This window comes from Syngnathus typhle, linkage group LG18 (genome assembly GCF_033458585.1).
Source record: "Syngnathus typhle isolate RoL2023-S1 ecotype Sweden linkage group LG18, RoL_Styp_1.0, whole genome shotgun sequence".
In the NCBI taxonomy this organism is placed as follows: domain Eukaryota; kingdom Metazoa; phylum Chordata; class Actinopteri; order Syngnathiformes; family Syngnathidae; genus Syngnathus; species Syngnathus typhle.
The window spans coordinates 9,878,578-9,901,382 of NC_083755.1; the positions used below are offsets into that span (position 1 = coordinate 9,878,578).

Sequence of the window (22,805 nt, forward strand, 5' to 3'; positions counted from 1 at the left end):
AGGACACGCTTCACATTTGCATTTTCATTAGGATGACAAGTCGTCCACGTGCACTTTGTCTACACTTTGCATGCCACCGACTGAGATGATCGACTCAACAGATGGACGCCATGCCGGGCGGGGAACAGCTCAAAAATGGGGGGTGGGACACGGTCCACCGCCGTCAAAATAATCGACACACTCGATGCGTATAAAAATAGAAAACAAGTAGAAAACATAGATGGCATTTGTCTTCTTCTGGGGAGCACAACACGGACACGTTCTACACTAAATCGGGGGGGGGGGGGATCCTTGGTGTTGGCCCACGTGGCGTGACCACAAATGAATTGTCATGCAAATGATTGGAAACAAGTGAGCGAGCCAGGGGTAAATGGCCAATGGGGATCCTTTGCGCTTGCGGGTCCTTCCTCGCTCAGTAATTTTACGGCGCTTGTCGGCCGGCCGGCTTTTCAAAGTACAGGCGGCAAGTGGCTTATTGCACAAAAGAAGGGGAGGAGGGGAAGGAGGCCAACCGTCTTCCTTCTTGCGGCAGGCTCCTAGAAGTGGAATACCTGCTGCTGGCCTCCCGCCAAGGCTCGCACTTCCTCTTTGGACTCCAAATGTTTGAGGCGAGCCGCCACCGTTGAACCGCCCAGCACCTGCCAAGTCACACACTTTAGCTTGCATTTGAGAAAAGGGCTCAAAATGAACAAACGGCAGGCGGACGAGCGCTACCTCCTTCTGCTTGTCTCCAAGGCCCCCGGGCGGCGTGGAGGCGGGGCGGGCTGCGTCCGAGGGGGTGGCCCGCCTCGGCCTGAGCAGAGCCACGGGCGCCTCGTTGTCCTCCATCTTTCAACGCAGCAGACACACAACGGTGGGCAGCGCACGATGACCCGCGGCAGCCCGTGGCGGGCAAGCGACGCCCCGCGGTGGGCGGGCGGGCAAGCGAGCGACGCCCCGCGGCTCACCTTGCTGCTCTTGCCGTCGTCGTCGGCGCCGCGGCCGGCGCCGAGTGGCGACGGGAAGCTCCGGCGAGGCGGCGGCGGCGGAGACTTGGCTGGTTTGTCCGCGCGGCACCGGGACACGCCCACGTCCACTGGCGACGTGCGCAAACATTCAATGGAATTTGCTAGAGTAGATGTGCAGTTTGCTGGCTCTCTCTCTCTCTCTACCTGAGCCTCGCTGGGAAGTGGCCGCCGCTTCCATGCTGTTGAGTTTCTGCGCCGCCAGCTGCACCTTGCCCGGCGGCTGCAGATCGCTAGCTGGGGCCATCTGCGGTTTGGGGGGCACGGCCGGTTTGGTGACGGTCTTGGCAGCCAAGTCCAGGTCGGGAATGGCCTTCAGGAGCTCGGCCTGTGTCTCCTCCAGCAGCCGGTTGATGTCCTGAGCGCTGAACTGCGTCAGGCTGGCGCGCCTCTGGGCCCAGTCGCGCTCCGCCGCCTGATGTGGGCGAGACACGCGTCGTCACGATCATCTGGAAGACGCGGGCAGTTGACTCACCAGCGTGACATCAGCTGACACGTGCGCGTTCACAATCTTCTCAGCTCCGGCGCGACTTCGGAAGGTGAGCGGAGGCTCGGCAGCGCAGAGCGCTGTCCGCCCGTCGCTCTCCGTCAGGCTGAGGGCAGAGCTCGTTTGCGACGAGCCGCCGCCGCCCGCCTCTTCCTGCTGCTCCTTCTCGCTGGCCTGCCTGACAGAGAGAGAGAGAGAGAGAGAGAGAGAGAGAGAGAGAGAGCCCATGTCAAGGCGTTAAAAGTGGGCCTTACCTCCGAAGCGCGCCCAGCGTGTCGCCGACGTTGTTGCAGCGCTGCAGCAGCGCGTCCAGACGATGAGGCTCCTCCTTCAGAAACTTGACCGCCTCCACCTCCACGCGCAGCACCACGCGCATCTTGCTCTGCAGGCCCGGGAACTGGCCTGGCCCGGCCCGGCGGAAGAAGACATGGCAGGATGTTTCACGCAGTAGTTGTCAAGTACGCAAGGAGGCGCCCTCGGTACTCGAGTACTCACTCTTGAGGCTGCCCAGCTTGTCGGCCAGCATTTTGAGCTCCTGCATTTTCTGTCGGAGGTCCCGCTGGCTCACCGGGAGCCCGGCCGCGCTCGACTTGTTCTCCTGCAGCTCCTCCACCCACCGCTCCAGGTCGCTGGGGGGCACGCACGGTCGGCCGCAAAGGTCAACATCGCCAAGGAAGGGAGGCCGCGAGATTGGACAGAAGGAAGGAAGGAAGCTGTACTGACTGCAACTTGTGCACGAGCGTCTCCTCCTGGTTGAGATACTTGAGGCGCTCCTCCTCCACTAGAAGGCGCTGCCGCTGCAGGGGATCCTCTTGTGCACGCGCAGCGTCCTGCATCAGCACATTAAGCTCTGCCTCTGTCTTCCTCAGCAGCGCCAACACACAATCCTGATTCTCCAGCTGACAGCAGGCAGGCAGGCAGGCAGGCAGGCACACACAGCCACTTTATTAGCAACACGCAATCACACGCACTCAACCGCGAGTCAGTCACCTGTACACACACACCTGCATGTTGCGCAGCTGCGAGAGTTGCGTCCGCAGCGCATTGGTGCTCTGTTGCAGGCCCAGCAGGTGGCGATGCATCTGCAAGCGGGACACAGTCAGCGGCTGGCTGGCGGCGTCGGCGGGCGGGAGCGGCGGCGGCATCAGCGCCAGGGGGCCAGACGGGGTCACGGCTGTGACAAATCAACAGTAGCCTTACTTTGCTAGACGCCACAACTGGGAGCACAGTGACCGACATTTTAGAGTCATGCACATGGCATCATGTGACGGGCACGCACGCAGCACATTCCACACAGACTTGACCTTTGACATGTACCTTTCTTTTGTTTAGCAGGTCCAGCTAGAACAAGAAGCATGATCAGCAGTTACATGCTAGCAGCAGTCAGTAAAGAGGAGATGCGCTGCACGTTAGCAAGGACAAGCTCGCAGTAGGCAATCAGTAGCGCCAAGCTAGCCGCTGATGGCTACATGCCAGCGGTTCCTCTCGACTTTACTTACGATCTGTGCCTGAGCCGTCGCTGGCTGACTCCATTTTATCCCTAACACAAAGCAGAAAAGGAAGACAGGTTTGACCAGAAGCCCGTGGTCTCCGGCCGCTTGGCTCTGGACTCGCGCGCACACACACACGTACGTTCAGATGCACGCACGCTCGTACGACAAGGAAGCGAGGATGTGGGAGGGCTTACGGACTGTGGTCTTGGGGCACCCTGCTGAGGACTCGCTGCAGCAGACATGTCAGGCTGGCAATCTGCTTCTCCATCACCTCCATCCGCTCCCTTCACACCCACGCACATCATCATCATCATCATCATCTTGAGCCCCTCAAAGTTTCAGCCACCTCACCTGGTCTCACTCTCATCTCCTCGGACTTCGCCCCCGGCGCCTCCCGCTGCTGCCGCCAATAGGCACAGCTGTTCTGAGGTCAGCCCCCGAGCCCCGGGACTGTCGGCACCCACGGATGACATCACGGAGTCGCGACGGCGCTCGGCCCTGGCAGGGGAGCCGCGGGAGGGCAGTGTGCTGGCGTAGGCCTCGCGCGCGTCTGCAATTTTCTGCGGCGAGGAGGGCGGCGCAACTCGCAGGCTCAACATGGACGGCGCGTAGGTGTCGTTGTAAAGGGCGCCGCCACCAGCCCTGTATAGGCCACCGCCGCCCCCACCATCCATCAGGGAACACACCGTCCCGCCCGCTCCTCGCCGGTACAAGGAGCCGTACGGGTCACTCCGGCCGGTAAGTGGCGAAGGCGGCGCCCCGGTAAGCCCTAAGCGGGCCTCGCCGCCCACGGAATAGGGAGCCATATAGATGCCGCCCCCTCCGCGTTCGTCGGCCCGCAAAAGCATCACGCCGCGGTGCCCGCCCGCTTCGTCGTCCGGCTTCACATCGCGACGCTCCAGGATGGCGCTGGGGGAGGTGCCAAAGGCCGCCGAGGGCGGCGGCAGGTGGGGCGAGTGGTGGCCCAGCGTCACGCCATGATGGTGGGCTGCCGGACCGGCGTAGGAGGTGGGGCGGCCGCCGCCGTAGAGTAGCCTTGTCCGCAAGGCCTGAGGCGGCGAGGATGAGGCGGAGCGATGCTGTGAGGTGGACATGGGCGGCGCCGCCCCACCCAGGCGTCGGCTGGGGGGCGAGTCCTGGGGGGTGTACACCATCTCGCGCTGGAGGGGCTCACAAAGCACACAGCGAGCCTCTTAGATTGAGAGAGGGAAGGAAGGAGGCAGGCAGGCAGGCAGGCAGGCAGGCAGGCAGGCAGGCAGGCAGGCAGGCAGGCAGGCAGGCAGGCAGGCAGGCAGGTAGGCAGCCACGCAGGCAGGCAGGCAGGCAGGCAGGCAGGCAGGCAGGCAGGCAGGCAGGCAGGCAGGCAGGCAGGCAGGCAGGCAGGCAGGCAGGCAGGCAGGCAGGCAGGCTTTAGTCCTGTTGTCGCTCACCCTGATCTCTCCGTTGGCCAGCTGCAAGGGCGAGTTGTGGCGCTGGCCCGGGTAGGTCCCGTAGACGGGCTCCTTGCAGTAGATTTTGATGACGCAGCGGTCTTGCACGTCCCGCGGGTCCTCCAGCTCGTAGAAGACATTGCGGTTCTCGTCCTTGATGAGCAGAGCCGTGCTGGGAGACCTGAAAAGCGCCAGGACCCGAGGCTCACCCCGATGTTGCCGAGCTGAGTCGAGATGGGGCCGGCGGATGTTGTTTACGCCCGCCCACCCGGTGTACCTGAGCGTGGCCATGCTGAGCCGCTGAGGGAACATGTGCACGATGAGCGCTCGCAGGGTGTCCAGGCTGCTCAGCTCGTGCGTCAGGTGTACGCGCCGAGTCTCCTCCCCCAGCTGCAGGAACAGCATGCCTGCCAGAAAGGAAAGGGAGAAGGACAGCAAGGATGGAAGGAAAGGAAGCTGGCGGGGCCAGCCGGGGCCAGCTGGGGCCAGGCTGCTCACCTGGCGCGTGCGGCTTGGACTGGCTGGCCGAGGATCGGGCCAGCGGGAGACTCTGTCGCAGTCTGCTTGTGCGGCAAAAGGCGGCAGGAAGCTCGCTGTCCGACATGGCGCCCCGGTGCTCGGCGGACGGTGGCGAGGAGCCTCTGCTGGCTGCCGACGGCGGCGGCGGTGGGCTCGGGCCGCCAGGGCGCGGTGTCCGACTCTGCCCCACACACCACAAACAATGGGTGAGTTGGACGTCACTCAATGCATTCTCTCCTGGTCTACTCCCAAAGACGGACGGACAGACGAATGGACTCGCGGGGCCAGGTACTTCTGACGGGTCGCCGCGCGCGCGCGCACACGCACTCACGCGCGCACACACTCACGCGCGCACACACTCACGTCACTCAATCCTTGTCAAGCGTTTGTCATTCCGAGGCAGACGGGCAGCTGCGGCGGGATTTGGATGCGGCCGCCGCACGCACACAGACACACAATTTCATGTTTGATGGCGGCACGCTTGATGTTGGAATGGGGTGGGACATTTCAGGTCAAAGGTCAATCCTTTATCATGATCCTGTTTTGACAATGCTCAAGCGCCCCAAAACTGGCAGCTTTGACTTGGGAGGGAGCAAAAGGACCAGAACTTTTGCACATCTTCATGTGAAATTCTGCAATTGAACTTTGCTTTTTTTGCTCCCTTGCAGCAGGCAAAGTGCAATGATGATGTTGAGCGGGCGGGCATGATGGCGGGAGAGAGACAGAGAGAGAAAGAGAGAACGAGAGAGAACGAGAGAGAACGAGAGAGAACGAGAGAGAACGAAAGAAAGAAAGACAGAAAGAAAGAAAGACGAGTGCTGACCTTGAAGCTCCAGTAGTTAGCTTGCGGCTGAGGAACAAGAACAACACAAAGTCATCCATCGGGCGCCCTCAAATTCCACGTATCCACAGATGGCCAGGCAACAGGAAGGACCAGACCGGAGATTGACCGAGTCACATCGGCCGATTGACGTGCCCGCGGAACAAAAATAATGTTTGTTTTGAAGTTCCAACAAGCTAGCGTTAGTGAGGAAAAATAAACAGCGGCCGCCCCACCATCGGACCTCAGCTGATTTCCATGGCAAAATGATTGGCCTGTTGTTGCCGCTTTTGGCACGGCAGGAAGTGACCTCGGGGCAGCACAAGCAGCCATCTTGGTACACACCCTTCCCTCTCTCTGCAGCCAAACACGTTCAGTCCTCACTCAGCAGGCTGTCAGTGCAGCAACGCGCACGCACGCGCACACGGGTTCTTGGCCGCACATGCAGCACATTTACAGGCACAACACCAGCATCCTTTCCCTTGACGAGTGGAGACGGTTACCGTGGTTACTCAGCAAGCGCATTTGTCCTCCTTGCTCTTCACCCCCCCCGGCGTTCCATTTTCCCTCCCTGGGACGCCCGCTGCGGCTTTCGCGCAACCAAACGCCTCGTCGCTACGACGACGGCGGCGGCAGCAGCGGCGCCTCCGAGGCGATCCGCATCCTGCTCCCCTCCCCTCCCCTTCCTCCTCACTCGCTCGCTCGCTCGCTTTCACTGTCTCTCAGCCCCTCCCGCCTCTAAACAGGCAACGCCAATCCCATTTTGCCAATCACGCAAGACAGACGCGTAATAACGCCAATCACATCACATAAATGATGTAGCGACTGCTAGTTTCTCACGCCCTACACGCTTACAGAGGCGGCACACCTCTATCGGCAATTGAATTACGCATTTGCTTCACGGAAATGGCACAATGCCTATCGTGCAACTCGGGGGGCAACTCTTGATGACATCACCTGGCTGTTAGTCGCCAATATGTGTGGCGCTCAAAAAGTGCTTGCGCTAGCAAGGGCAAACGTGAGGGTGGGCGGGCGTCACAACGGGCATACCTGTCGTCCTCCGGCTGTGGCTCCCGCCGACACCTCCCGGCAGACGCCGCGTAGGGCCTCCGGGCCGTCGACCGCGTCGCGAGCCCGCTTTGGCGAGGAGGATGGCGTTGACGGGGAGGCGGTGGAGCGCCGGCCCCCCCGAGATCCGGCCGGCGGGAATTCGGCATCACTGGCGGAGATCATGGGATTCTTTCTCTTCTCTCGACCTGCGCGGGAGGCCAAAGGGCGCCGTCAGAGGCCGAGCGTGAACGGGCTCGCGGTGCCGTCAGAGGCTGAGCGTGAACGGGGCTCTCGTTGTGTTGGGCCCGGCGTGACGTCAACCGTGGAACGGCTGTGCTCCGTCCGGCGGGTCACGCCCACCTGGCGTCGCGTGCTGCCAACACGCCTTCGAGTGAGCCAATCGTGTCACACCGCCACATTGGTGTCTGGCCAATGTGGCAAGCGCGGCCATGGCGTGGACATGGCGCCAAAAGGCCATCACGTTGGCTTGCACGGGTTGGAGGCACTTATGAGGGGAACCCCCCTTGCCCAAGTGGAGGATCGAGCGGAGCTGGCACATGCGACGTCTTGGTGTCTGGTGAGCTGCACCGGCCCCCACCCCGCCTCTGCTGCCGCCGCCGCCGCCGCCTCCTCTTTAATCCTCTCTGGCGCAGAATGAAGGGCTTTTCTCTCTCGCTCCACTTTTCCTCCGCTATCTGGGCGTTGCACATGTGCCCCCAGCGAGCCCCCCTCCCCCTCCAGCAGCGCCGCCGCTTCCTCGCCGCTTCGGACGATGTCGTAGCGCTCCCGCAGCTTCCCTCGGACTCGCTCCCTGACGGGCTCATTTGCGGAACGGACTTTGGGCAATTTGCGTCACGAGAGCCGCGGCGGCGCCCGCCGTGGCGTGCCGTGCCATGTTGTGTCGGCTGGCCGCTTTGAGCCGCAACTTTTGGCACTTCCGTGGCGGTAGCGCCAGCTTCCGTTCGGTGCTGTGCCTCATTTGCAGGCGACAAAGCAACCGGCGCAAGTTGTGCTATTTTGGCACGTTTTTGTGTGCCATGAACCCTCCTTGATGTTGCGTGTAATGACACTTTGGTTCACTAGGTGGCGGTTGACTTTAAAATGGCGTCAATTTGCCCAAATGGGACGTGGTAAAATTGCTTGTCGAAAGGGATTCCGGATTAGTTGGCAGCTGACTTTATAGCCGACTCGGTGTCACGCCGCTAGTACAACGCCTAGGCGTTCTTCTCGCGCTCTGGCAAAACAGCTTGGGCTCGTCTACGTCGGGCTCTAGTTTGCAAGTGCTGCAATGCCTGCGGTCTTTGATAGGCCACTTCCGGACGGCGCTTATTACAGAGGCGATTCCGCCGTACTCCAAACGCCGACGTAATGGGAGCGTGCGGAACGAGCGCGCGCGCGCTCGCTAGCACCCGAGGGAGGGAACCGAGGCGAGACGCTGGCTGAGTTCCCGCCGCGGCAATCGAGGGACGGCACAGGCGCGCACGTGAGCGCGCATGTGAGCGGGCGGCAGAGTTGAGGCTACCTGCGGCGGCGGAGTCTACGTGCCTGGGAAAGACGAGTTCCCCATTCCAAGTGCGCCGCCTCCTCCTCTTCAGCGCTCGTCGTCACGGTCTGGCCATCTCGGATGGCGGCGCCGCCGCTCCAGCGAGCCGGCACGTCTGCGAAGCCGGCACGTCTGCGAAGCTGGCGGATGACAGCGGAGGACGTTGGATAAAGTCTTCTTTTATGGATGCCCCCCTCACCCACCGCCCACTTGCGCAGCCTCTTAAAGGGCCGACACCCTGTCTGCACCAACTTTCATCTCGGCAAGTCGAGCGAGCGAGCGAGCAAAGCGCTGTGCGTGTGTTTCCCTGTCCCCATATTTCTGCATGCAGGCTTCTCACTATACACATTTGGATGTGTGTGTGTGTGTGTGTGTGTGTATCTCGCTTTATTTCTTTGAACAGGAAGGAGTGTGGGCTGAAGCATAGACTTACAAGTGCCTGACCCCGTGTCCTGTGTGTGTGCGTGTCCGTGAGTGCATGCACGTGTGTGTAGATGTAGAACTCAAGACGCTCAAATGCTAATGGGGCATAAATGAACGATAAAATGCAAACGTCACCTGCGCACGCTCCCGCCGAAAGTGGTGGCATGTCATCGCGGCAGCGCTTGTGGGTGACATCGGCGGGACTGGCTTCCTGTTGGCCTTTCGTCGCACACTCAACATGGACAAAAGTATACGGTTAGCACAGCAAGCTACCAAAGGGCATCGCCGTGCTGTGCCCGCCCGATACGATGGCGGCATCTCATTAATACCTGATCACTTGCTCGAAAGCCATGAGGCTGGCCAATCATGTTTGGTGCAAAATGTTTTATTGAACTAAAGTCAATTCCAAAAAGGCATTCCCAAATGTGGTCAAACGGAAAGAGGACGCACGTCGCCGAGGTGACGTCACTTTGTCTACTTTCCTGCCGACGTGGAGGAAGGCTCTCAGTCAGTCACGTGACCCGGCTGGTGGCGCCACAGAACCTCCCGTCCGGCCATCTGTTTGGGGAAGGGGCAGGGCGGGGCAGGGCGGGGCAGTTCAAAGTATGCACGGGTGCTTGAGGCAGACTGGCAGGATGCCTTTGTTGATCTGGTGGAAATCCACCAGCTGCGTCAGGTCCGTGAACAGAGTCGCGCCGTCGTCCATCGTCAGATACTGCCGCCCGCCGTCCTCGCACTGGAAACGCACACACTGTTAGCACGCACGCACGCAGCAACACACGTGAGAGGCAGGCGCTCACCCACCGGGATGACCAGAAAGTGTTCAGTCTTCAGCTGGAAACACAACGACAACACGAAGCAGCGGGCGTGCTGCCGGCTGCCCCGGATCAGGAACGTCCTGCGCAAAGAGAACAAAGGCGCCAATAAGGTGCAAACACACAAAGACAGCCATTGGGCTCACCCGTCCACCAGGCCCTGCTTCTCCATCACCGTCTGCGCTCCCTTCCGTGTCACGGCGCCGCCGAACCACGGCAGGCCGGCGTGGAGCGCTGACAAGCCGGGGAACAAACGGTCACCTCGGGTGCCAAAAGCAGCGGCAAGGAAACGTCGGCGACTTACGGGCCCAGTTCAGGTCGGGCAGGCTGCGGTGCATGGCTTCCCCACGCTGACAAGCCACCCAAAAAAAAAAAAAAACAGGTCAGAGCACGATGAGCGTGACTCCTCACAGCCGACATTGTAGCAACAAGCTGGCACGCCTGCTCCTCACCCAAAACGCTTGTTGCTCCTGCCGCTCCACGAAATCCGCCTCGCTCGGGGTCTCGAGGACTCGGTCTGCGGAACTTGCTGAAGAGTCCCTGCCCACCAGGCTGGCCTGCGACTTGGCCTGCAGAGTCTTCTTCATTTGTGTGTGCGCGCGCGTGTGTGTGTGTGTGTGCACATGCGTGCGTGCGCGCTCGCTCACTCTGCCATCCGTCAGTTTTGTTCCATCCAAACTTTGTCGGGCCCACTTGGACTGTTGGAAGTTACACTGCAGCTGCTTCCCATACTGATGCAGAGACGCCCAGAAAGCGGGTCAGATGCGGGTCACGCCGACCGATCAAAAGCATCAGAATCCCACCTTGAATAAGCGCAAGGCCGAGGTCCAGCAGGTTCTGGTCTGCTCGCTGTCGGCGCACAGCATCTTCACGTGCTGAAGGCGGACCGGACTACCTGAGGGCTGTACGCATGCACACAGCTCAAGTCCCATTCAGGTTTTGCTAGCGCCGAGACACGGGGCAAAGGTGACCAACCGCTAGGGCGAAGCAAAAGTCTTGCGGCGCGCCGTAAACGTTGCGAGCGTTGACCACGTTGTAGACGTGGAGGTGGCCGAGGTCGGCCACGTAATGCAGCTGGCGCGGCTCCTTGGACGTGTCCTTGGACGAGCGGTACAGACCCGAACGGCGCAGCAGGAAGTGAGCCCGCTTCCACGACTTGCGCCCGCACACCTTCACGTGCAGGAAGCCGCAGATGTCGGGACACGAGCCTTGACGGACCAGGTCCTGCATGGGGGGGGGGGGGGACGTCGGGACAGAGTCAGTCATCGCGAGAGGTGACACGTCGTGCGCTACGTCGTGCGCTGCCTCGTGGGCTGCCACCTGCACCGGCTGTCGCGACGTCACGGCTTTGCCGCCGCCGTCCGCGATCATGGCGTCCGGGAAGAAAAGCTGAGGGCAAGACGTCACGTGAGCCGACGGTCAAACGCTTAGGCACGCCAGGGACGGCGGCGTTCTTACCGCGGGCTTCCGGAAGAACTCGTACTTGGCGTAATTCTTGCAGAAGACGAGCCTGGCGTCGGCCTTGACAGCCCAGCCGGCCTGAACCTCCAGCACCGCCTCGTGGTCCTCCAGGCACCTCTCTGTGGGGGTGACGCGCCTTGGCTCATACACTCGCTCGCTCGCTCGCGTGCGTGCATGCGAGCGAGCGCGTGTGCGTTACCGAAGCCGAGTGCGGGATGGACCTCCGTCAGGGCCAAGTTCGCCCGCTCGCCGCAGCCCGCCAACATAATACAAACATCCATGGCCGTGGCGCCGGCGCTCACGAGAAGCCAGCGGCCGTGCTCGTCCTCGCCGAAAACCTTCAGTGGCTGACGTCAGCCGCAAAAGGACAAACTGAGTCCCGAGCGCGTCAGAACTTACTTTTCTGTCTGCGCTCACGTTGCCGTCGCTCAGCTGGCTCCAGTTCGGACTTTGGGGGCTCCGTTCGCTCGCTTGGAAGGAACGCCGCCGCTGCCGCCGCTGCCGCTCCATCAAAGACATGCATGTGGGCGTGACCATCGGCCGGAGGAGCGCATGTGCGTGCGAATGCTTGCGAGCGTCCCTTAAGACCGATGACTCGCAAAGTCAAGCGGCAATGAGCGAGGAAGGACGCGTGCGCCCGACTCACGTCTTTGTCGCCGACCGTGGCCACGGGAGAGCCGGAAGGGCCGCACAGCTCCGGGAAGGGGTTCGGGACGCATGGCGCAGATGATGAGAAACCCTGGCTCCCGTCGCTCCTGCGAGAGAAAGGCAAACCGGTGTCACTCGGTGTCAACAAACAATGCCGGCGTACACGTAGCCACATAAGCTACGCTACATAGGCACAAAGTGGACTGCTTTGCAGTAGTGCTCGTGTAGACAGACAAAAAACAACTGCTACTCATGTCAACCCCAAAAATGGACGTGGATAAGTCGGAAGCAGTCGCCACGTGGCACCCGATGGAGTCCGGCGCAGAGGCCATGCAGTGCTTGTTGGTGACGTCATGACGCACCTGCTGTTGACGGAAGTCCTGGTGGCGATGCTGATTGGTTGGGAACGGCGCACTTCCAGACGGGTGACGTCGTCGCCCAAACTTTCTTTTTGCCACATGTCCGTCTCAAAGCGGCGCGGCGCGGCGCCCTTTCGCGTTTCCGAAGACAACTGGCCGCCAGCGTCCACTCGCTTGGCGCCCCTTTTCACCTGACGGCGACGCAAAGCCACAAACACAACCTGACAAACAACACAGAGTAGAGTAGAGTAGAGTAGAGTAGAGTAGAGTAGAGTAGAGTAGAGTAGAGTAGAGTAGAGTAGAGTAGAGTAGAGTAGAGTAGAGTAGACACAGCGCGTGACGGCGTTTGTCTCTCCGTGGCGACTCGCCGGCGGCGGCCCTGTGGCGTGCGCGACCTGTTGTTTCCAGGCCGCCGCTCAGCTGCCAGTCATTATGGCGACGATGACGTCACGCCCGCCCACACCTTTGGCCGGCTGCGGGGGGAGGAGCCACACGCGGCCAGGTGATCACGTGACGACCAATCTACCGACAGAACAACAAGTGATCATTTAAAAAAAAGGTCATGAATTTCTAAGGTCACGAAAAAAGGATTGGAGCCACTGTTGTCTGAATATTTATGATAATCAACATTTTAATTACAACTAAATTCTACCAACTACATAGATGAACCTCTTAAACAAGAAGACTTTCAAATCTAGCAACTTCTACAAAGAAACTCTTAGTCATTTAAACAAATGAGCATTCATGAATAAATTGAGATGAACTTGCTGTACAAAGGCTCGAATTCACATGAAAAGTTCTGCAAATGAATAGAAAAATTAAAACGTCTTACCGATTAATGGTTAATTATGTATATCATGGCATGTCGTTTGACAGGCAATAAAGTATTTGAAAACGTTTACAAATAACTTTGTAAGAATTACTGAGTTGTACGGTCAATATTATTAGATGTAAAAAAACAAAAAAAAACGTGCATTGTATCAGATATAGTTACATGCCGCCCCTTAGCCAGAGGGAGAAAAATCCTGTGCAAACAGACATGAATAGCTAATTTCAATAAACTAATCATTTTGTTACACAAATAAGCATTTATTAGAGTGAACTTGAATTAAAACGTTAGAATCAAGTGACTTTTGACCAATGAAGAGAAAATAACGTTAAACATTTAATGAAACAAAACCATCATTCGAGGAGACGTAAGAATGAAAGTAAGATGAAATGAAAAGCTGAGTGTTGTACAAATAAACATTTATTCCGACGAGAAATGAAAACGCGGACTGTGGCCCAAATTAACATTTGCAATCTCGTTGACGCTTCTTTGGCGCCACCTGGCGGCCTGGTTTGATACACAACCCGTTGGGGCGACATTTGCGGTGCGTGACCACGTCATGGCGTTTCTTTCTTTTTTTTTTTTTCCTGGACCAAATCATGTTTGCATTTGTTGAGCAAAGCCCACACAAACACCTTATACATTTACAATCATTGTAGCGGGACGGGGCGACGAGGTCTCGCCTCACAAGCTCCCCAAACAGACCTGAGCCCAGCCGAGCCGACTCCACCAGCAGCCGGCCTCACCCGATGCCCAAATCCTTCATCCACACCAGACGGCGACCGCTAGACCTGAAAACATGCTGGCTGGTGGACACATTTTTTGTCCTTTTCTTGTTTTTGTTTGTTTGTTTGTGTGTGTCCAAACTGCCCGGACGCTTTTGTTTGGTTGCGCAGTCAAAAGTACAAATAGAATTGCGTGACAGGAAGAACGAGAAGAACAAGAAAAAGAGAAGTTGCTTTCAAATGTTGACAATGAAGCTCATCACAGTCTTGTTGACTCCTGCCACAAACGCGCCTTGTGCTGGGGTGTAGGGTGTGATTGCAGAGACAGCATGATTTTCATGATTGATGGGGAAGTGTGTGTGTGTGTGTGTGTGGGGGGGGGGGGGGTCAAGGGGGGGCTGTGAACTCTGACCTGATACAGGTTAAACGCTTCATACGGGGTGAAATGACATCTAGCAATCAGGCATTGAATACAGTTTAGGGAGATAGGGGTGGGGCTTTGAAAACCATGCTTCCTCTGAGGAGGAAGAGGGGAGGAAGGGAGAGTGCCGGCTGAGAGGGAGGTTGGGGAGTCCAACGGGCACCAAAGGCGCGCCACTGTTATTCCCATCCTAACCCGCAGCGGACCCCTGCAACGTGTGTATGTGTGCGGGAGGGTGGGGGTTCAGGTGTCAGACGGGGCGCCGGCGCGGTGAGCGGAAAGAGAACAAAGAAAGAAGAAGAGGAGCGCTCATTTCTGGTTCTTGAGCTGGTTGGAGAGCCAGTCGAGGCCCTCGTAGAGGCCGTCCCCGCTGGTGGCGCACGTGGCCTGGATGTACCAGCTGCGCTGGCGCAGCGAGTGCAGGCCCAGCTTGTCTGTGATCTCGGCGGCGTTCATGGCGTTGGGGAGGTCCTGCGGAGGAAGGGAAGTTGAGTGAGGGGGCAAAGGCACACGTCATTCTAATTACGTTGCGGCCTCCGTACGGATAAGAGGCCTCGGAGGCCGCCTTGGTTTCGCGCTGCGCTTTTTCAGACCTGTTTGTTGGCAAAGACCAGCAGGACGGCTTCTCGGAGCTCGTCCTCCGACAGCATACGCGACAGCTCCTCGCGGGCCTCGTTGACGCGCTCCCGGTCGTTACTGTCCACCACGAAGATCAGACCTACGCACACGCCCGCACGTCAGTGAGCGCTCGCTCCGGCGGATGTGCGCCGTCGATGGGCTCACCTTGGGTGTTCTGGAAGTAGTGGCGCCACAGCGGACGGATTTTGTCTTGACCGCCCACGTCCCACACGGTAAAACTGATGTTCTTGTATTCCACTGTCTCCACGTTGAAACCTGCAGGTGACAAGGTGGCAGGGGTGCGCACAGCAACAGCTCTCTTTGAGGAAAGGCTCGGCGGCAGTTCCGAGCGCAGGGTCGCGGGCGGGCGGGTGGGCAGGCGGCGAGACGTACCGATGGTGGGAATGGTGGTGACAATTTCTCCCAGCTTGAGCTTGTAAAGGATGGTGGTCTTCCCCGCGGCGTCCAGGCCCACCATGAGGATCCTCATCTCCTTCTTGCCAAAGAGGCCCTTAAAGACGCTAGTAAATATGTTGCCCATGGCGACGACGCTGCCGGGAGAAGCACAGCGCGCGGGTTGTGAGGGAGGCTCACGAGACGCCACATGTAATACGCCTGACCATCCTTTGAACTCAATTTTGGGCGGGGGAGCGGTCGTGTCCGCGTTTTGCCCGATTTGCCTCGGTGCTGCTAGTGATGCCACCGGGTACAAGAGACTGATCCTAGTTTCCGTCCCCGGGTTCACACTCTTTCTTGCATTTTATTTAAGCTTCTGTCGAACGGGACTTGTGGAGTGTTTACAATGGCAAATTTAACCACACACAGCACGCCAAATGTGATTCGCGAGCAGGTAACGCGCGACTGAATAATGGCAGCAGCGGCGGCAGCAGCGGCAGCAGCCGCCTTCTTGAGGACTGCTCATAGGGGAATACCACTGGAGTGGCCCTTCGTTCATCGAGCTGCCGGCATGGCACTGCCGCCCGCTCGCTGTCATCCAACAAAACGTCAACGTGGCCGACCGATGTCAACGTGACGCATTTGTCCTGTTCAAGTCCGACGTTTGTCGTTCCCGATGGGCGTCAAAGCGAAGCGGAGCTGACTAATCGCTTGGCGGCCTGCTGCTCCGCAGTCGGACATTGAACGTGACTTGTGGCAAAGCTCGGCCGCGACAATAGGGTCCCCCATGAATATAACGGAAGCAAACGCCAAACAAGTGCGGGCGATTGGCCTCTAGAGAAGGTGCATTAGGAAGAGGTGACGTTGTCGGGCGCTCGCTCGCCCCGCTACAGTTAGCATCGCGTAGGGCGGATACGTTAGCCCTTAGCATTAGCTACACTAACACGGGCGTCATTAACAAAAGGCATCGCAATCGCCGTGCTTTTAAAACGGGGTCATTTCATTAAGGAGCTGCTGGCTTGAGCGAAAGGATAACGGGGGGCGAAGGGGGGGTCCGATAGGAACGTTATCCGATCGGCCTGTTAGGAGCCAGCTCTTTGCTAGCTTAGCCGCTAAATGCCGCGTCACAGCAGCGCCGAGGCGAGCGTCACCGCGCGTCAAAGCCACGACTGAAAGGCTGCGCTCGGATGCGCCGACATATCTCACAACGGAGGTGCCGAGGGGATCCGCCGTTGGATTCAGAGAAGATTTACCTGGTCAAAGGCTCGCTTGCGGAGCTTTTACGTATCTTCCGTTGAACTGGCCGTTACTCCAAAATGGCGTCTTGCGCAAGCGGGTGGAAGCCGGCGCTCCAGTGCGTCCTACTAGCAGCTGTAAACCAATCGCAGGAAGGCAGACCGTCACTCTTTTCCCGCCTCCCCGACGGTGGCGTCCAATCGCAGCGCGTATGGGATGTTGCACAAAATGTCGCGGAAGTATACAGCGCGCGTGCGCGCCGCGTGCACACGCGCCGCCCACACGCACACACAAAACTATTATTTTATGACACAAAACAATTTTTATTTTCTTTCGGCGTGATAGCACAAAAAAAATTCAGAATACATTATCATAGTTTATAGGATTACAAATTATAAATGTCTTACACAATCACCCCCCCATACACACGATCATGAGTGGAAAATCTTGTTGAACCCGTTGTAGCTCAGGAGGCCTGGATTGAAGATTAGCTCACTTGTTTGCTTGCGTGCCAATGGGACGGAAGGCAAAACCTTCAGTTTATGTCAAAGACAGTGGTCACCCAACGTTGAAACAAACTTTAGTCGCCATTGCTGACACATGCGTGGTGACTAAAAAGTACCTTCCTCTTGCTTGAATGGCTACGAGAGGCAAAAGAAGTTAGCATTTGCTCCTTTTGTGCCGGAACCACCCGGAGCAAAAGTTCAGGCGGCTTCCGATGAGTCCGGTCATTGGCGGACTTCTAGTTTGCCGTCCTGAACTCGCCACGTCCATCGCGGACACGAGTTGGGCGCGTCCACACAGCGGAGGCGCAGATGAGACTCGCCGATCTGCCGCCGGAAGCACACAGATTTCCTGTCTGGCATCTCCAAGGTGAAGGCGCTCGCCGACATCTGATTGGAAGAGAGGAAGTGATGTCAGGAGGGACGTAGGGTAACCACCTACGGATTGCGACCGCCAGTAAGCCGTGTCACCGCACCTCCCGGCCGATTCCGACAGCCACGTGTCCGACTCGGACCCACCGCCGTTCCCGAATTTTCAGGCGCCGCCCCCGAGCGTCCTCGATCCAAATGTGCACACCTGACGAGGTCAAATGAGCAAAGGTGACGCTTGAGGCGCATTCCGCCGTCACCTAGCGTTGGACGGCATCACCTTCAAATGGGCGCGAGGGGGGCTCCCGTGCCCGCCCCCAACTCTCCTCGTGACCCCCGTCGGAGGAGAAGACGCCTGAGCTCCCGTCATCCGACGAACGCTCAGAGTCCTGGAGGGGGTGTTACGCATTAAACTGGATGCGCCCGGACGCACAGCGGGAACCGACAGATGCGGACGGGCGCAGGCAGACCTTTAGTGAGGCCTGTGAGGAGCTGCTGAAGCAGGAGGGGGGGTCATCCCGCGGCTCGGGGGTCCGCGGCTCAGGGGTCCGCGCGTGGGCGTCCCCGAGGGCCTCGCCTGGTGATACACCTTTCAGTAGTGCCACTTTTGGTTTGTAGTGACAGTAAATGTGGCAAATGTGTGCGTGAGCACCTGGGAGGTGTTGACGCTGGCCGTCAGTGAGCCCCGGAGCGCCGCCTGTCCACTGGCCTCTCCACAACACAGGGAAAACATCCAGCAAGGCTTGGAGGTATTGCGCAGGCGCCGCCGGGGGGGGAGCCGACGCCTCCTCGTCAACCTCGTCCTCGCAGTCCCCTTCATAATCGGCGTCCTCCTCCCCCACGTACATGTCCACGTCCGAGTCCCAAGCGCTCTCATCCCACAGAGACGTGGGTCGGCCTTCCGCCTCCGGGTCGCCTCGGTCCTCGTCGGCCGCCTCCGTCCGCCAGGGGCTCACCCAGTACACGGCGGGCACCGTCCCGGAGGCGCTGCCGTGGATGGGACGCAAGACGTCGTACTTGCGACCCCCTCGGTACAGACCCGTGATGGGCCGCCGCAGCTTCTGCATGACACAAAAGCGCACAAGATTGTGACTTTTGGGTGGCTTGCGTGTTGCGTGTGTCCATGTGTCGTATACGCTTGCGCTCGCTCTGTGCGTTCCAATCTGTGTGTCACTTTGGTGGGTGGCTTGCAGTTGAGTGTGTGTGCATAGTTTACGTGAATGGGACTTTTGTGTGTTTGTTTGTCTTTGGTGTGCGTGCGTTTTAGCTGACGTGGTGCAAGAGGAAGCCTCGGTTTTGGTGCGCACTCGTACTCCGGCCCAGCAGGTGGCGTGTGCCGGCGTGCGTGGCGGGAGGGCAAATGGAAACGACTTTGCCTGCTGGCCAGGGGGCGTAGTCACACTGAGCCAACAGGGGGGAGGAGGAGGAGGAGGAGGAGCTAAAAGCAGCCGACACTTGCGACCAATCACTTTCGCTTGGCTCCCGCTGGCGGTCGCCGGTCAGTTGCGACCACTCGACGCCATCGTCGGGGGCGTCCTTAAATTGAGGGGGCGGGGTAATGACGTCACGGCACGACACGGGCGCTCCGTCTGCCGAACGAAACCACCCGATGCCTTGCTCTCCCTGGCCTTCCGCATTGAAACTCGCTTGCCTGCGCACACGTAGGGCACGAGCTGACTAGTCCCGTCAAGACAACCGGACTGGCACACGTACAACACAGGTACCGTCACTCACCTGAAGGCGCGGACAAAGTCCAAGCGCGAGTCACAGCGGCGGACGTGCGTCGGGCTGAACTCCTGGAAGTCTTCGCCTGTCAACGCAACAGACGCACGCTCGTTCGTCCCAGTGTGGCCAGTGTGTTTGGCGGCAGAGCGGGCGCGGGCGCCACGGGGCGGCAAGCGGCCGGCCTGCGCCACAGCGCCGAAAGACAACGAGCACACAGAGTGAAGGGACGCAGAGCGGGCAACACGTGTGTGTGTTTGTGCGTCTCACTCTGCGCCTGCGCCACCACAGACGGGTGCCCACGTTCACCGGAAGGTTCAGGCGGAAGCTCGGCAGTTCCCGGGGGGGGACGAGCGTCGCCGGCCCACCTGCGGCCCAGCTCCAGCATGCGCCCCGATGTTGACTCGCTGCCGCCGCGTGTCTAAGAGCACACAGACAACAAACGACTGGGCTAAGAATAGCCAGCCCGCAGCTGTCTGACTCCGTCCGCCGTGTTGACATCGAGCAAAGTTGGGTCTTTGCAAGGGGCAAAGGATAGCGAATACAAGGCGTCGCCGTGACCTTTGAGGCGTGTTCTCGGGACGCTTGCCATTTCCTGCACTTACCTGGCGTCGCTCCTGCGGGTGTTTCTCAGGCAGGTCTGGTACACGGGTTTTTGGGCTGCCGGTCCTTCCAGAGATTCTGGATGTTTCTTTGAGGGTCAAACGTTGCCTGGTTCTTTCCTGAACCCCCCCCCCCCCCAAGGCTTCTCACTGGCTCAAACAACATATGACGTGTTCAAAAGCCAGGCCCCTCCCCTGACATTTTTCTGCACCCACTGACACGGAGGTGTGTGTGTGTGTTTGTGTGGTCTCCCTGGCAACATGCAAAGGGCGTAGTGGTCACTTTGCTTAGCTGTTTGCTCAGCTTCTAAGTGGCAACTCATGAATGAAGAAAAGCAGCAAAACGCGTCAAGGCTCACCTTTCGCATTTTATTGAAATGGAAAAACACTTGCGGTCACTCGTTTGTCGAGGCAGAAGCAGCCAGCGGGCATGGACGCTAACCCTCGACGCTCAAAGCAGTCCGACCGGCGAGGTCAGGACGCAGGTGCCGCCGGGGCCGCAAGAGTGACGGGCGGGACAGCAGCGCTCCGTGTCGTCGCAGCAAACCGCCTGGCGGGTGACAGCGGGGCCTCAGACTGGCGCTTTAGGAAACGCGAGGGGCCGAGTGAGGACGCACCTGGGGGGAGGGGCAGCAGGCCGAACCTGAAGCGGAGCTCCGGCAGCACGTCTCCCGCTCGCCGCGAGCCGAGGCAGCGTCGCACGGCACGGCAGCGGCCGGCTTCTCGCACGTTCCCGTCTCCATGTTGCACGAGTAGCCTTGCGGGCAGCAGTGCTCGCGGTCGGCGCAGCACACGGCCTGCAGTGCGGAGGACGCAAAGCACTGTCACGCCTGCGCCGCCTTTGCCCGCCGGCTGCCAGAAAAAGGCACCTTGAGGAGCGGGCAGCAGCCCCACTCTCCGCTGGGCAACTTGCAGCAGGTGGTGCCCGCCGCGCAGCTGCTCTTGTCGTCGCACTTGACGTCGGCGAGGGCCGGCGGCGGGCGCGGCGCCGCCTTGGCCGCCGGCCTTTTGGCCAGCCAGGGGAATCCTCGGGAACAGGACGCGCGCCCTGGTCGGCACGTGTGCCCAGCGGGGCAGCAGTGGGAGCCGTCCTGGCAGCACACCGCCTGAGGACGGAGAGCGCGGCGCACACGCACGTGGACATCACAAAGCCGGGTTTGGCGTGGGGGACCCGCTTCGCTTCACTACCTGCGGCAGCGGGCAGCAGCCCCACTTGCCGGCTCTCTTCATGAAGCAGCAGCTGGCGCCTTTGGGGCAGCCGGTGCGCTCGTCGCAGGCGGTCACGCCCGTCGTGGCGGCCATCTCGGCGAGCCGGGCGACGCCGGGCGCCTCGTCGCATTTTGCCTTTGGGGGCGAGGCGGCAAGGACGGAGGCGGCGCCGTCACACGTGCCGGCGGATAAGTTGCAGGCGGTACCGCGAGGGCAGCAGTGAAGGCCGTCCGAGCAACACGTGGCCTGCCCGAGACACACACACACACACACACACACACACAGCAAGTGCGGGCTGAACGCAAAGCTCACATTTGGTCTGATTGTGTCGGTCTTACGTCGGGCATTGGGCAGCAGCCGTAGTCGCCTCCCAGCCGTTGGCAGCAGGTGAAAGTGTCGGGACAGAGGCTCGCCCCACCGGGACACGGCGTCGACGACGTGCCTGCGTGGCGGGCGGAGGAGGGACGGACGGCATTGGTCAGCGGGAGCCGCCGGCGCAGCTTTTCCTTCCTCCAAATGGTGCAAGTCCAGCGCATGGATTGAGCCTACCCGGAGCGCTGACACGAGGCGTGGCGGGCAGCTTGTCCATCAGGGGCTGCCAGTCACCGCCGGGCGACATGCATCTGGAGCTGGCGAGATCGCAGACGGTCCCCTTGGGGCAACAGTGAAGCTTGTCGGCGCAGCAGACCGCCTGCGGGAGGAGTCGGTCGGTCGGTCGGTCGGTCGGCGGCTCACCCGGCGAAATGCATGGGCGGCGCCTCACCTTAGCCAACGGACAGCATCCCCACGACCCGTCGAGCAGCTGGCAGCATGTGGTGGCGTCCGGACACTCCGACTGCCCGTCCGGGCACAACGTGGCCGCCATCCTCTGAACAGTTTTCCAGCAAGTCCAAACTTGGAGTTAGCCTGTCTACAGCTTTTCCCGTTAGATATTAGCATGAAGCTAAGATGCCTGCCATTTTGCGGCCGGTACCTGCTGGGGAGGAAGTGACCTCCTCCAGGGAAGAGTCAGCGTCTGGTTGCTACACGTGGCATGCTGCAGGTCACACGCGGTGCCTTCCGGACAACAATGGAGGCCGTCCGAGCAGCATACGGCCTGCAGCGGCGCCGCCACGCAACACACGCGCACGATTGACAATAAAGCTGACTTTGACTTTTTAAAGTCATGGCGCCACACGTTGGCACGGGCGCGTGAGGACTTACCCGAGGCAAGGGGCAGCAGCCGTAGCGTCCAGCAAAGTCCTTGCAGCACGTACTTCCGTCCTGGCAGGCGCCGCCGTCGGGACACACTAGCGCCCCGCTGGCACCGAGTAGGCTGGCCGCCAACACGCACCACAACACCTGTGCCCAGGAAATCACAATAGGTCAGATGGCGAGCAGTCCGGGAATTGTTTGCCCAAGTGCAGCCCGTCCGGGCCGACGTCAGCATCATGAATCATGCTCTCTCTCTCTCGTCCTCTCTCGCTGATGACTGTGCTGTACCTACACCATTTATGTTACCGAGGACGTCTTCAATTAGTCAGACATCACGGGCGTCGACTTACCATTGTGTGACAGCTGACGACGTCAATGATGCTCCCTCAAGCTCATGTGTGCCGTCGACTCGCTTGCTGAGAAAAGAGACTAATAGGACATTAGATGCCTCATAAGACATTGCTGTTCTGTCAACCGACCATCGCCACAAAGTGGGAGCTAACGGCGCAAGTTAGCATAGAAAGCTGGGTGGCTAACGGTCGAGCTAACGAAGGAACAAACAAACTATCGAAGCGTTTGAATGGGTTCATTTCTTACTAACCTGCTCGTTGGTCACATCCGAGTCGAAGCAGGTAGACGGGAAGACAGAAAAAGTACAAAGGCGCCCGACTGATTTTAACGTGGCTCGCTCAAAGATGTTTTGGGTTTACGCAACTACGGTCACATGACCCGGGGCGACACGTGACTGTGCCGGTCGGTTTTGCCTTCTTCACGTCACGAAAATGAAGAGAGAATTCTAAATTCCGGACTTGTTTTCTGTTCTGCTGTACCAGCGACGTGAAATAATTACTTTATGCATTTAATAAAATTAGTCAACACATTAAAATAATAAGCAAATTCATACACAGTACATTTTCAAAGTTTATTGA

At 59.3% G+C, this 22,805-nt stretch overlaps 5 protein-coding genes across 26 annotated transcripts; all 5 read right to left on the reverse strand.

Annotated features, from left to right (window-relative positions):
* Positions 1 to 9: 9 nt before the first annotated feature.
* LOC133142739 (SRC kinase signaling inhibitor 1-like) lies at positions 10 to 9,239 on the reverse strand. 10 transcript variants are annotated; one of them, XM_061264216.1, is made up of 21 exons: positions 9,099 to 9,239; positions 8,905 to 9,001; positions 8,349 to 8,486; positions 6,804 to 7,009; positions 5,757 to 5,783; positions 4,913 to 5,114; positions 4,692 to 4,821; positions 4,415 to 4,595; positions 3,336 to 4,153; positions 3,179 to 3,268; positions 2,991 to 3,031; positions 2,809 to 2,832; positions 2,496 to 2,665; positions 2,215 to 2,390; positions 1,987 to 2,120; positions 1,746 to 1,893; positions 1,480 to 1,669; positions 1,152 to 1,419; positions 948 to 1,075; positions 715 to 828; positions 10 to 638 (listed from the first exon to the last, which is right to left on the reverse strand). In XM_061264216.1, exons 3-21 carry the CDS (start codon positions 8,368 to 8,370, stop codon positions 537 to 539), a joined length of 3,171 nt encoding a protein of 1,056 aa, XP_061120200.1. In that variant the 5' UTR covers positions 8,371 to 8,486; positions 8,905 to 9,001; positions 9,099 to 9,239; the 3' UTR covers positions 10 to 536. The 10 variants fall into 10 exon arrangements, with proteins under 10 accessions (XP_061120200.1, XP_061120206.1, XP_061120202.1 ...); XM_061264222.1 differs by lacking the exon at positions 9,099 to 9,239 and adding an exon at positions 2,692 to 2,708 and having other exon boundaries at positions 2,496 to 2,573; positions 8,905 to 9,047; XM_061264218.1 differs by lacking the exon at positions 9,099 to 9,239 and having other exon boundaries at positions 3,336 to 4,144; positions 8,905 to 9,047.
* Positions 9,139 to 12,515, reverse strand: LOC133142740 (growth factor receptor-bound protein 10-like). 8 transcript variants are annotated; one of them, XM_061264230.1, is made up of 14 exons: positions 12,056 to 12,514; positions 11,692 to 11,800; positions 11,463 to 11,543; positions 11,245 to 11,392; positions 11,043 to 11,164; positions 10,905 to 10,973; positions 10,560 to 10,808; positions 10,388 to 10,486; positions 10,232 to 10,315; positions 10,037 to 10,153; positions 9,889 to 9,934; positions 9,731 to 9,818; positions 9,570 to 9,667; positions 9,139 to 9,505 (listed from the first exon to the last, which is right to left on the reverse strand). In XM_061264230.1, exons 1-14 carry the CDS (start codon positions 12,151 to 12,153, stop codon positions 9,282 to 9,284), a joined length of 1,632 nt encoding a protein of 543 aa, XP_061120214.1. In that variant the 5' UTR covers positions 12,154 to 12,514; the 3' UTR covers positions 9,139 to 9,281. The 8 variants fall into 8 exon arrangements, with proteins under 8 accessions (XP_061120214.1, XP_061120219.1, XP_061120212.1 ...); XM_061264235.1 differs by having other exon boundaries at positions 9,574 to 9,667; positions 12,056 to 12,513; XM_061264228.1 differs by having other exon boundaries at positions 10,037 to 10,315; positions 10,911 to 10,973.
* Positions 12,516 to 13,204: 689 nt separating this feature from the next.
* arf2b (ADP-ribosylation factor 2b) lies at positions 13,205 to 16,454 on the reverse strand. The gene is made up of 5 exons (XM_061264251.1): positions 16,295 to 16,454; positions 15,039 to 15,196; positions 14,811 to 14,921; positions 14,621 to 14,745; positions 13,205 to 14,498 (listed from the first exon to the last, which is right to left on the reverse strand). The coding sequence occupies exons 2-5, from the start codon at positions 15,184 to 15,186 to the stop codon at positions 14,337 to 14,339; spliced, it is 546 nt and encodes a 181-aa protein (XP_061120235.1). The 5' UTR covers positions 15,187 to 15,196; positions 16,295 to 16,454; the 3' UTR covers positions 13,205 to 14,336.
* A 122-nt stretch (positions 16,455 to 16,576) lies between these two features.
* LOC133142798 (uncharacterized) lies at positions 16,577 to 19,683 on the reverse strand. Of its 3 annotated transcripts, XM_061264355.1 has the most exons (9): positions 19,477 to 19,683; positions 19,142 to 19,292; positions 18,884 to 18,959; positions 18,422 to 18,800; positions 17,802 to 18,210; positions 17,620 to 17,726; positions 17,430 to 17,538; positions 17,257 to 17,357; positions 16,577 to 17,170 (listed from the first exon to the last, which is right to left on the reverse strand). In XM_061264355.1, the coding sequence occupies exons 2-9, from the start codon at positions 19,257 to 19,259 to the stop codon at positions 17,006 to 17,008; spliced, it is 1,464 nt and encodes a 487-aa protein (XP_061120339.1). In that variant the 5' UTR covers positions 19,260 to 19,292; positions 19,477 to 19,683; the 3' UTR covers positions 16,577 to 17,005. The 3 variants fall into 3 exon arrangements, with proteins under 3 accessions (XP_061120339.1, XP_061120338.1, XP_061120337.1); XM_061264354.1 differs by having other exon boundaries at positions 17,620 to 18,210; positions 19,181 to 19,292; XM_061264353.1 differs by having other exon boundaries at positions 17,620 to 18,210.
* Positions 19,684 to 19,821: 138 nt separating this feature from the next.
* grnb (granulin b) lies at positions 19,822 to 22,638 on the reverse strand. Of its 4 annotated transcripts, none has more exons than XM_061264357.1 (11): positions 22,478 to 22,638; positions 22,227 to 22,292; positions 21,886 to 22,023; positions 21,656 to 21,778; positions 21,446 to 21,550; positions 21,232 to 21,373; positions 21,021 to 21,124; positions 20,662 to 20,928; positions 20,343 to 20,579; positions 20,091 to 20,270; positions 19,822 to 20,023 (listed from the first exon to the last, which is right to left on the reverse strand). In XM_061264357.1, the coding sequence occupies exons 2-11, from the start codon at positions 22,227 to 22,229 to the stop codon at positions 19,925 to 19,927; spliced, it is 1,398 nt and encodes a 465-aa protein (XP_061120341.1). In that variant the 5' UTR covers positions 22,230 to 22,292; positions 22,478 to 22,638; the 3' UTR covers positions 19,822 to 19,924. The 4 variants fall into 4 exon arrangements, with proteins under 4 accessions (XP_061120341.1, XP_061120340.1, XP_061120343.1 ...); XM_061264356.1 differs by having other exon boundaries at positions 22,227 to 22,305; positions 22,478 to 22,637; XM_061264359.1 differs by lacking the exons at positions 21,886 to 22,023; positions 22,227 to 22,292; positions 22,478 to 22,638 and having other exon boundaries at positions 21,446 to 21,588.
* Between the last annotated feature and the right edge of the window lie 167 nt (positions 22,639 to 22,805).